This window comes from Dreissena polymorpha, chromosome 3 (genome assembly GCF_020536995.1).
Source record: "Dreissena polymorpha isolate Duluth1 chromosome 3, UMN_Dpol_1.0, whole genome shotgun sequence".
Classification (NCBI taxonomy): Eukaryota; Metazoa; Mollusca; class Bivalvia; order Myida; family Dreissenidae; genus Dreissena; species Dreissena polymorpha.
Window position 1 is genome coordinate 123,945,938 of NC_068357.1, and position 12,449 is coordinate 123,958,386.

The window sequence follows — 12,449 nt, forward strand, 5'->3', positions numbered from 1 at the left end:
ATTTAGAAGAAACCAATTTAAAATAACAATTTCCATGAAAGCGGAAAGTGTTGTTTCTGATGAGCCTGTGGGGACTTTAATGAGTCCCCTACCGGTTTCACCGGAGGGGACTTATGGTTTGTGCTCCGTCTGTCTGTCCGTCCGTCACACTTATCTGGATCCTGCGATAACTTTAAAAGTTCTTAATATTTTTTCATGAAACTTGGAACACAGATAGATGGCAATATGGACATTATGCACGTCATTTCATTTTGTTCGGACGTCAAAAATTCTGGTTGCTATGGCAACAAATAGACTAGAAATACTGCTGAAAATGGTGGTTTTCTGGGTCCTGCGATAACTTTAAAAGTTCTTATAATTTTTTCATGAAACTTGGAACATGGATAGATGGCAATATGGACATTATGCACGTCATTTCATTTTGTTCCTACGTCAAAAAATATGGTTGCTATGGCAACAAATAAAAAAATATTCTGACAATGGTGGAATTTCTGACAATGGTGGAGCCGGTAGTGGACTTTTATTGCTTGGCAAGAGTCTTGTTATACTTAACGCACATGCATTAAGCCCCGTTTTCCAAGAGCATGGCTCAACTGGGATCACTCAATGGTAATCCCACAATGGCCATTTAACCCTTTACCACTTAAGATACGTATGTTGACGTATTTGTAGTCTCTTAGAAAGTTTAATTTAATTAAAGACCTTTCTTACTAGATTTAAGTTTTTATGCCCCCCTTCGAAGAAGAGGGGGTATATTGCTTTGCTCATGTCGGTCTGTCGGTCGGTCTGTCGGTCCGTCCACCAGATGGTTGTCAGACGATAACTCAAGAACGCTTGGGCCTAGGATCATGAAACTTCATAGGTACATTGATCATGACTCGCAGATGACCCCTATTGATTTTGAGGTCACTAGGTCAAGGTCACGGTGACCCGAAATAGTAAAATGGTTTTTGAATGATAACTCAAGAACGCATACGCCTAGGATCATGAAACTTCATGGGTAGATTGATCATGACTTGCAGATGACCCCTATTGATTTTGAGGTCACTAGGTCAAAGGTCAAGGTCACGGTGACCCGAAATAGTAAAATGGTTTCTGGATGATAACTCAAGAACGCATACGCCTAGGATCATGAAACTTCATAGGTAGATTGATCATGACTTGCAGATGACCCCTATTGATTTTGAGGTCACAAGGTCAAAGGTCAAGGTCACGGTGACCCGAAATAGTAAAATGATTTTTGGATGATAACTCAAGAACGCTTTTGCCTAGGAACATGAAACTTCATAGGTACATTGATCGTGACCCGCAGATGACCCCTATTGATTTTCAGGTCACTAGGTCAAAGGTCAAGGTCACAGTGACAAAAATTGTATTCACACAATGGCTGCCACTACAACGGACAGCCCATATGGGGGGCATGCATGTTTTACAAACAGCCCTTGTTAAGTCTTCATTTCAAATTCCAAGATACTGATGAGCAGCAAACAGCATACAACCTGACAAGCCTGCCATTGACTCGCAAGCTGTTATGCTGTTTGCACAGAGCCATTTTCACTTTGCTTCTTATGGGGGAAAGGGTTCAAGCGCTTTGTCTTGACCTTGACCATTTAGTATGACCATGACCTTAATACGGGTAGTAGCCATTTTTCACACAACACAATTGTTGAATATATGTGCCAAAAAGGATTTTAAAAGGATTTGTCACATGAAGATTTTATGAACTGGTGAATGTTGCATTTTGAACAAGTGCCATTTTGACAATTATGTGCTATATTTTGAGCTATTACCTCAAAGTAAGATACTAGTATTGAAGGTAGCCATACAGTTCTTTTGCGTAACACAATGTCCTTTTAACCTTTGTGTCAAATTATCTAAAAAATATTCATGCAGGAGGAGGGAAGAAAACAACTTTATGGTGACAATAAGGTGCTGTTTTTGACCTTAAAACATTACCTTCACATCAAACCATAGGATTCTAGTGCTTGACACTCAATCTGTTTACTTTAAAAATCCTCCAATACATTCAGTGGTTAAAAGCTGACAAGCCATTGTTTGCTCATTAAGTGCTGTATTTAAACCTTTAACCTCTGAGTTTAAATGTCCACGTTAAAAGGCACATGGTTGTATAATCTCAACAATTTACTTCCATTAAATTACATTTACCATAGTAACTCTCATAATCCCTGGCCTCCAGTTGGTCACCAAGCAGACGCAGACGATCCAGCACCACGTTGGCAACCTCGCCTAGGTCAGGCTACAATACACCAAGAAAACATACTTGTATGTGTCATTGCATAACCATTATAGAGAGTACCCACCTTGGCAGCATGGGATAACGGGTTCAAGAGTCAGAAAAATTCTCCAATTTTGTGATGTGAGCAGTCAATGAGGCCACAAGACTTGAACTATAAAATTTCCTCTTTCATTTCAACTTAAATAGACCTCAAGATTGAACATTTTAAAAATCTTATTCTTATTAATAGGTCTAGCTAATCAAAACTGAAGCTCATACATAAGCAGTTTTTGTAGTTATACCTAAACAGTATTACATCGTTAAAACCATCACCAAGTGTATACAATGTTATCAGATATTAGCCCTCATCTGTATATTTTATAGATGTAGAATGCTCTATATATATCTAAAGTATTTATTCTCAAAGTGTAAACTACAGTGACTTTCTCCAAAAACACGATTCACATGTGCCTTTGTAATAAATGTCACACATTCTCTGCCTTGTTTTCCTAATTTAAAAGTAATGAATTTCCTGAATTCTAACACCTAAATCAAGAGTGCACTGTATGTGTTAATTTAGGATCAGACCATCTGATGATGAGACCCTTTAAAGTGATTTCATTTTTTTTAAATGTTTATATGCAAACAACTCTTTAAAGAACACCAGTTGAAAATGGGGCTTCATGCGTGTGTGTGAAGTGGTGTTCCAGCTTAGTCTGTGTAGTCTGCACAGGTTTATCAGGGGTGACACTTTCCACTTAAACTGGATTTTCATTTTGAAGTGACTTTCTTTAAATGAAAAATTACATAAAGTAGAAAGTGTGATCCCTGATCAGACTGTACAGACTGCACTCCCTAATCTGGTACTACTGGGACAACATTGAACGCGGATGATTTTTACCCAGAGCTTTGCTCAAATAAATAATGTGCGCAATAAGTTTAAACCAAAAACATAATGTTAAATAACACCACTGCCTAGACTTCCTGCTGTTTATGGAGCCATTTCAAGGTCACTAGACTACATGTAGTATATGAAGCCCTTTCAAGGTCACTAGACGACATGTAGTATATGGAGCCCTATCAAGGTCACTAGACTACCTGCAGTATATGGAGCCCTTTCAAGGTCACTAGAGTACATGCAGTATGTGGAGCCCTTTCAAGGTCACTAGACCAACTGCAGTATATGGAGCCATTTCAAGGTCATTAGACTTCATGTAGTATATAGAGCCATTTCAAGGCCACTAGACTTACCTGCAGTATATGGAGCCCTTTCAAGGTCACTAGACTACCTGCAGTATATGGAGCCCTTTCAATGTCACTAGACTACCTGCAGTATATGGAGCCCTTTCAAGGTCACTAGACTACATGTAGTATATGGAGCCCTTTCAAGGTCACTAGACTTCATGTAGTATATGGAGCCCTTTCAAGGCCACTAGACTACATGTAGTATATAGAGCCATTTCTAGGCCACTAGACTACATGCAGTATATGAAGCCCTTTCAAGGTCACTAGACTACCTGCAGTATATGGAGCCCTTTCAAGGTCACTAGACTACCTTCAGTATATGGAGCCCTTTTAAGGTCACTAGACTACATGTAGTATATGGAGCCCTTTCAAGGTCACTAGAGTACCTGCAGTATATGGAGCCCTTTCAAGGTCACTAGACTACCTGCAGTATATGGAGCCCTTTCAAGGTCACTAGACTTCATGTAGTATATAGAGCCATTTCTAGGCCACTAGACTACATGCAGTATATGGAGCCCTTTCAAGGTCACTAGACTACATGTAGTATATAGAGCCATTTCTAGGCCACTAGACTACCTGCAGTATATGGAGCCCTTTCAAGGTCACTGGCCTACCTGCAATATATGGAGCCCTTTCAAGATCACTAGACTACCTGCAGTATATGGAGCCCTTTCAAGATCACTAGACTACCTGCAGTATATGGAGCCCTTTCAAGGTCACTAGACTACCTGCAGTATATGGAGCCCTTTCAAGGTCACTAGACTACCTGCAGTATATGGAGCCCTTTCAAGGTCACCAGACTACCTGCAATATATGGGGCCCTTTCAAGGTCACTAGACTACCTGCAGTATATGGAGCCCTTTCAAGGTCACTAGACTACATGTAGAATATGGAGCCCTTTCAAGGTCACTAGACTACCTGCAGTATATGGAGCCATTTCAAGGTCACTAGACTACCTGCAGTATATGGAGCCATTTCAAGGTCACTAGACTACATGCAGTATATGGAGCCCTTTCAAGGTCACTAGACTACCTGCAGTATATGGAGCCCTTTCAAGGTCACTAGACTTCATGTAGTATATAGAGCCATTTCTAGGCCACTAGACTACATGTAGTACATAGAGCCATTTCTAGGCCACTAGACTACATGCAGTAGATGAAGCCCTTTCAAGGTCACTAGACTACATGTAGAATATAGAGCCATTTCTAGGCCACTAGACTACATGCAGTATATGAAGCCCTTTCAAGGTCACTAGACTACATGTAGTATATAGAGCCATTTCTAGGCCACTAGACTACATGCAGTATATGGAGCCCTTTCAAGGTCACTAGACTACCTGCAGTATATGGAGCCCTTTCAAGGTCACTAGACTACATGCAGTATATGGAGCCCTTTCAAGGTCACTAGACTACCTGCAGTATATGGCGCCCTTTCAAGGTCACTAGACTACCTGCAGTATATGGAGCCCTTTCAAGGTCACTAGACTACATGTAGTATATGGAGCCCTTTCAAGGTCACTAGACTTCATGTAGTATATGGAGCCATTTCAAGGCCACTAGACTTAATGTAGTATATGGAGCCCTTTCAAGGCCACTAGACTACATGTAGTATATGGAGCCCTTTCAAGGTCACTAGAGTACATGCAGTATATGGAGCCCTTTCAAGGTCACTAGACCACCTGCAGTATATGGAGCCATTTCAAGGTCACTAGACTACCTTCAGTATACGGAGCCCTTTCAAGGTCACTAGACTACCTTCAGTATATGGAGCCCTTTCAAGGTCACTAGACTACCTTCAGTATATGGAGCCTTTTCAAGGTCACTAGACCACCTGTAGAATATAGATCCATTTCAAGGTCACTAGACTACCTTCAGTATATGGTGCCCTTTCAAGGCCACTAGACTACCTGCAGTATATGGAGCCATTTCAAGGTCACTAGACTACCTTCAGTATATGGAGCCCTTTCAAGGTCACTAGACTACCTTCAGTATATGGTGCCCTTTCAAGGTCACTAGACTACCTGCAGTATATGGAGCCCTTTCAAGGTCACAATCACCAGGTCCTCCATACCATCCCCCATGATGTCCAGACAGTTAATGCCCATCACTGGGTACGGAAAACTGCGTTGCCATAGCAACCAACAACTCGTCTCGCCCGTGACGTCCTTAGAAAAGAACATAACAGTTTATTTTGACTTAAGCATGTAAAGCTCATAGTCATTAACATACATATACAAATGTCTAACTCGATGTCTATGCACAACATATGGGACATCCATTTTGATTGCAAGATGTCACAATGACTAAATCTTAGATCTTGTAAACTTACAAGAGCATTCTACGATATCGCAAGTTAAGAAAGTTTATTGAAATGCAAAATGATTAGTTGCGATGTTCGCAGCTGGTTTATGTGTTGAAACATACTTACAATGGCTTATTGAATCAGTCCCCAGACCATTATATTTTGACTTACGCATATAAAACTCATAGTTATTACCATACATATACAATAACAACATGGGCTTGAAGTACATACAAAACATACATAATTTTAAAGAACGGTTAATTTAAATTAACAGGAAAAAAGTTTTGTAAGAATGTCACATGGATGAGGTCAATACATAGTAGGGATGCAATAGGTTAACCGGTTAACCTACCGAAACGACCTGTTAACCGGTTACATTTTCGGGAAAAGGTTAACCTGGAAAAAATATTATGTTTTTCATAGAATAATTCGTACAATTTTACTTTTTTCGCGTGACATACTGGCAACTTGTGCCGGCGACTAGTTAGAACAACATGCCGCACCATAGACGGCAGTAAATAACGTGTCAACAATTAACGTAATAAAGCAATTAATCAATACCTTTGCGATATCAAATAGGGGGGACGTTTTGATAACTGACACTTTTGTTTTGTTTGACTCGCGAAAATTTAACTAGCGAACTGCGGTGAGTGGGAACTATTAGCGAAGACGCAATTGACACATTTATTGAACTCGCGATAAAAAACAGTTGAGACATTGAACGGCTTATTTTGATGTTTTGTTAACCAATATCCAACACTGATTGCTCGCGAAAAAAAAGTGTAAGTAACAACTTTATCAAGAATTGCATTCGTAGTTAAAATCATGACGAGTTAATTAACGTCGTTTATGTTTTATCAAAAAGTAATATCACTAGGATAATTTACGTCCAACGAGTCCACCATTACCGTCCAATGCAAGTTTTATTTATTTAATGCAAATTATTAACTAATTAAATAAGCATACATCAATTAAAACTATTTAAAAAATACCGTTAAATTTAGTATTTAAGTAATTGTTTAAAATTTGCGCGCTATGGTACGTTAACAAACATTCGTAACTATCAGTATTAGAAGTCATAATACTTAGTTACTTCGCTATTAAATAAATGTACTGATTATATAAAATATTCAAGTTAAATTTCGTTCAAAATTACTTAAATTTGCATTCGTGTCCTTTATTTAACCCACATTTTTTAATGGTAAAATCAAACGATAATACTTCGGCTACAAACGCTAAATTGCAATCAACAAGATATGCAATTTTCGAATAAGAAGAGATGCGGATATGTTGAACACAACTGACCCACTTTACGTCGAATTAAAAGGGAAAAACATTTCCTTATTAAGCCAATTTGAGTTTCAAAAATTAACAAGAGCTTGTCACAGTAGTGCCAAATCCCAGTCGAAATGTGTTTGCTTGTATGACAACATTTGTTTTAGAGAGTAGAATATTTGTAAAAACAAATAAAGGGAGATAATTCATTATGCTCCGGGCATAAATTTACTTTGAAATTAAATAAAGGGATATAATTCAAACACTAAGGTTGATAGAGTTATGGTTCTTAGTCACTGCACTTCTCCTACTTGCCATCTGTATAAGTTTGAAGTTTCAAATAAATCCCTTCAGTAGATTTAGAGTTATGCTCCGGACAAAAATTTACTTAAAAATTATATAAAAGGGGAGATAATTAAAAAACTAAGGTAGATAGAGTTATGGTTCTTGGTCACTGCACTTCTCCTAGTTGCCATATGTTTATATTTCAAGTTTCAAGTAAATCCCTTCAGTAGATTTAGAGTTATGCTCCGGACAAAAATTTACTTTAAAATCATATAAAAGGGGAGATAATTAAACAAGATGTGTTTGTGAAACACAATGTCCCCCTATATGACATTTGACCTTGTAGGATGACCTTGACCTTGACCCTTCACCACTCAAAATGTGCAGCTCCATGAGATACACATGCATTTCAAATATAAAATTGCTAGCTTCAATATTGCAGAAGTGACATTACATGAGCAATTTTGGTCCATATATTTGACCTTGAAGGATGACCTTGACCTTTCACCACTAAAAATGTGCAGCTCCATGAGATACATATGCATGCCAAATATCATGTTGCTATCTTCAATATTGCAAAAGTATTCATAAAATTAGCGATTTGGGCCACATATATTTGACCTCTGACCTTGAAGGATGACATTGACCTTTCACCACTCAAAATGTGCACCTCCATGAGATACACATGCATGCCGAATATCAAGTTTCTATCTTCAATATTGCAAAAGTACTCATAAAATGAGCGATTTTGGCCACATATATTTGACATCTGACCTTGAAGGATGACCTTGACCTTGACCTTTCACCACTCAAAATGTACAGCTCCATGAGATACACATGCATGCCAAATATCAAGTTGCTATCTTGAATATTGAAATACTGCAAAAGTGTACATTAAATGAGCGATTTTGACCCATATATTTGACCTTTGACCTTGAAGGATGACCTTGACCTTTCACCACTCAAAATGTGCAGCTCCATGAGATACATATGCATGCCAAATATCAAGTTTCTATCTTCAATATTGCAAAAGTTATTGCAAATGTTAAAGTTGGCGCAAACCAACCAACCAACAGACCAACCAACAGACAGGGCAAAAATAATATGTCCCCCACTACTATAGTGGGGGACATAAAATAAGGTAGAAAGAGTTGTGGTTCTTGGTCACTGCACTTCTCCTAGTTGCCATCTGTTTATATTTCAAGTTTCAAGTAAATCCCTTAAGTATATTTAAAGTTATGCTCCGGACAAAAATTTACTTCAAAGTTATATAAAAGGGGAGATAATTCAAAACCTAAGGTAGATAGAGTTAAGGTTCTTGGTCACTGCACTTCTCCTAGTTGCCATCTGTTTATATTCTAAGTATAAAGTAAATCCATTAAATAGATTTGGAGTTGTGCTCCGGACAAAGTTTCAGCAGACAGAAGGACGGACAGACAGACAGAACCAATTACTATATCCCCTCCGAATTTTTTTTCGGCGGGGATGAAAAAGAATGAACAAAAGAACACACCATTTTTGTGAGCGATACAACACGAACGTAATATAAGCAGCCCAACCCAAAATAAGTTAATAACACATGAAAATGAACATTGTGTAGTTCTTAATTTTTTACTCCTATGCATTAACGCAGGAAAGTTAAATAAAATATATGGCACACATTTACAAAATTATTAAAATAAATTGTATAAAACATTTAATACGAAATTAACTGTCATGTTATCAACGCAAGCGATTTCAAATTTGAAATTACTTTTGTTTCTACCAAGCGGTTCGAGCGGTATGCCATTTGTTACGTACTCTAAATCATTTTAACTACTTAAGGCGTTTCGGTTAACCAGTTAATAACTTACGGAAAAAGGTTAACCAGTTAATGATTTTTGTAACCTATTGCATCCCTAATACATAGTGACCACACAATATATCATGCTTACAGTTTAATAATTGCAACAATTATTACATAATTCTGAACATAATCTTTGTGAAAATGTTTAATTATTTTACACTACATATATATGATATTTTCTGAATTTTAAAGCGTTCAAAACTAAACATGGCTAGCTTTCTTAATACAGGTTCAGGGCAGTTTCTGTCTGTTTATATTTGGGTTTTGCCAATCTACATGTTTGTATGTAGTGTACTGGAATAGTTGGATTCCATAATATGAATGTAAATCTGGCTTTGTTGAAAGAAAAAAGAGATTCTATGTGGATATTTTTGACGATGCTGCTTCAGCAACGTAGCTCGTTTAAGTTATCATACCACGAAAAAATTCTTCACAATGGTGACCTATGTAAAAGACCGAGCCAGTCAGATTGAGTTAGCAAAATTTTCTCAATCAGCATACCTCGCTGATTATCATTGCTAAAGGTAAAGGCAGCTTGGATCCCACCTTCTTTCAAATTTATCGAGAGGACCCGACACAAAACTGCCAGGTGTCATTTCAAACGCTGTGATGCTGGGAAAACTCCAAATGTAGTTATTTTTAGATTTACTCGAAAATGAAACCCCCCTCCCAGTTTCGCTGAATGTGTCAAGTTCTTCAAGGGTACGACTTCCCTGTACCCCCCTTTTTTTTGTACACACAATTTTTCGTACCAAATTTGTTTTCGCACCCAATTTGTTTTCGTACCCAAAATGTGTTCGTACCCAATACAGGTATTTTTTTTTTACCCAAATTTTTTTCATAACCAAATTTTTTTCGTATTTTTTTTTCGTACCCCATTGTTTTTTCGTACCCATTTTGTTTTTTCATACCCAAATTTTTTTGGTTCCCAAATTGTTGTTGGCATAATTTTTTCGTACCCAAAATATTGTACCCATTTTTTTTTTTCGTACCAAATACACAATTGTGGTGATGTAGTTAAACTTGAAGTGATGCTTTTATAATTATCCTCTTCAAAAGCATCGTCACACCAGTACTGTCAGTACTTTGATTTATATTGTCTTACATGAAGGTCAATGCAAAATAAGGCACAATTTACGTAAAAGTGGAGACCCAGTCTTATAGTCAATCTGTTTTATAATTGAAGAAGTACAGTAAGTATTAAGGCTACCTTTGAAGGCGATGACCTTGTGGACTGGACCCGAGGCAAGTAGTGGCTGTTGGGTATCATGGTGTTCTTGGACGTGGACAGTGGCAAAAAGTCGCTGTCTGAAGTCACGGACGACGGAATGTCCTCTTGCGATCTGAAGAGACGGGAATCGAGATCAAGTTTCTGGGTCGTCACGTAGTCAGTCTTCTCTGCAAAGCGTCGCAGTTGAGCCTCTGGAAGGGAGGTCGTGAGGTCGATAGTGTTCTCAGGGTTGGAGGAGGATTTTCTTAGTCGGTGTGGTTTGGTTGCAGAGAGTTTGTAGGCTAACACTTCCTGGAACAGCATTGCAATGAACATGTTTTGAAAGGGTATCATGTGAGTCGTGTTCTGAGAAAACTGGGCTTAATGCATGTGCGTAAAGTGTCATCCCAGAAAAGCCTGCGCAATCCCCACAGGCTAATCAGGGACGACACTTTCCGCCTAAACAAGATTTTCGGTAAGCAGGGACTTCCTTTTTAAGAAAAAAACCATAAAAGCGGAAAGAGTTGTCCCTGATTAGCCTGTGCACAGGCTAATCTAGGATGACACTTTACGCACATGCATTATGCCTAGTTTTCTAAGAACAAGACACATATTATCTTGCTTTGACAAAAACAAACTTTATTTTGTGAGGCTTTTTTGCAATGAACAAAAAGAACAAATATTTTATATATGTATCATTACAATGAAAATGTTATAACAATATAAATGAATTACTTGTATCTATTGATTTACAGAAAAAAGTTCAACTAAAACAGGGTGCAAGATAGCGTGACTTTTCGGGCTTCACAATTATACATTAATGGAGGTAAACTCACCAGAAGGTGATGCCTTTTCAAATAACAATTTTCTTAAGAATTTCAACTAGTGAATAAAATGCTGCTTATGGCAATGTGATATACACTAAAAATACTTGATTTAAGAAGTCTAAGTTCTTGACCAAATATTCGATGTGTACAGCATTTATGTACAAGGTTATGCAGCATGCAACATGAAATTTTGACACTAATATCACATGGATTCAAAGATTTATTATTTAATCTTAAGATATCGGCACAAACTGCAAGAAAAACTGTCTTTCATGCACTAAAGATTTTTTGCAAATGTAATTCAATTACTTGAGATATTTGCAAAAATAAAATTCTTGTACGTGTTGACATTCTATCCAGCCTGTGTGTATACCAATGTATACCCTGTTGACATTCTATCCAGCCTGTGTGTATACCAATGTATACCCTGTTGACATTCTATCCAGCCTGTGTGTATACCAATGTATACCCTGTTGACATTCTATCCAGCCTGTGTGTATACCAATGTATACCCTGTTGACATTCTATCCAGCCTGTGTGTATACCAATGTATACCCTGTTGATCCTGTGTGTATACCAATGTATACCCTGTTGATCCTGTGTGTATACCAATGTATACCCCGTTGATCCTGTGTGTATACCAATGTATACCCTGTTGATCCTGTGTGTATACCAATGTATACCCTGTTGATCCTGTGTGTATACCAATGTATACCCTGTTGATCCTCTGTGTATACCAATGTATACCCCGTTGATCCTGCACCCTAAGAATGGTCCTCCAGAAAGTTTGCCTATGGTTTGTAACCTACTTTTCTTAAAATACAAGACCATACGAGCCTATTTTTCGAAAACCTAGGCTTAATTCACTTGCGTAAGGGTTTCCCCAGATTAGCCTGTACTGCACAGGCTCCTGTTTGGACTGCACAGGCTCCTGTTTGGACTGCACAGGCTCCTGTTTGGACTGCACAGGCTCCTGTTTGGACTGCACAGGCTCCTGTTTGGACTGCACAGGTTCCTGTTTGGACTGCACAGGCTCCTGTTTGGACTGCACAGGCTCCTGTTTGGACTGCACAGGCTCCTGTTTGGACTGCACAGGCTCCTGTTTGGACTGCACAGGCTCCTGTTTGGACTGCACAGGCTCCTGTTTGGACTGCACAGGCTCCTGTTTGGACTGCACAGGCTCCTGTTTGGACTGCACAGGCTCCTGTTTGGACTGCACAG

The 12,449-nt window shown here is 38.4% G+C and overlaps 1 protein-coding gene across 1 annotated transcript in view; it reads right to left on the reverse strand.

Moving 5' to 3' along the window:
* Window positions 1-12,449, reverse strand: part of LOC127872563 (KICSTOR complex protein kaptin-like) — a 35,131-nt gene that overhangs the window by 2,136 nt on the left and 20,546 nt on the right. Inside the window, exons 13-15 of the mRNA XM_052415889.1 lie at window positions 10,402-10,713; window positions 5,502-5,645; window positions 2,167-2,257 (exon numbers count right to left, since the gene is read on the reverse strand). Coding sequence (XP_052271849.1) covers window positions 2,167-2,257; window positions 5,502-5,645; window positions 10,402-10,713 — 547 coding nt within the window. The remainder of the gene's footprint in view (window positions 1-2,166; window positions 2,258-5,501; window positions 5,646-10,401; window positions 10,714-12,449) is intronic.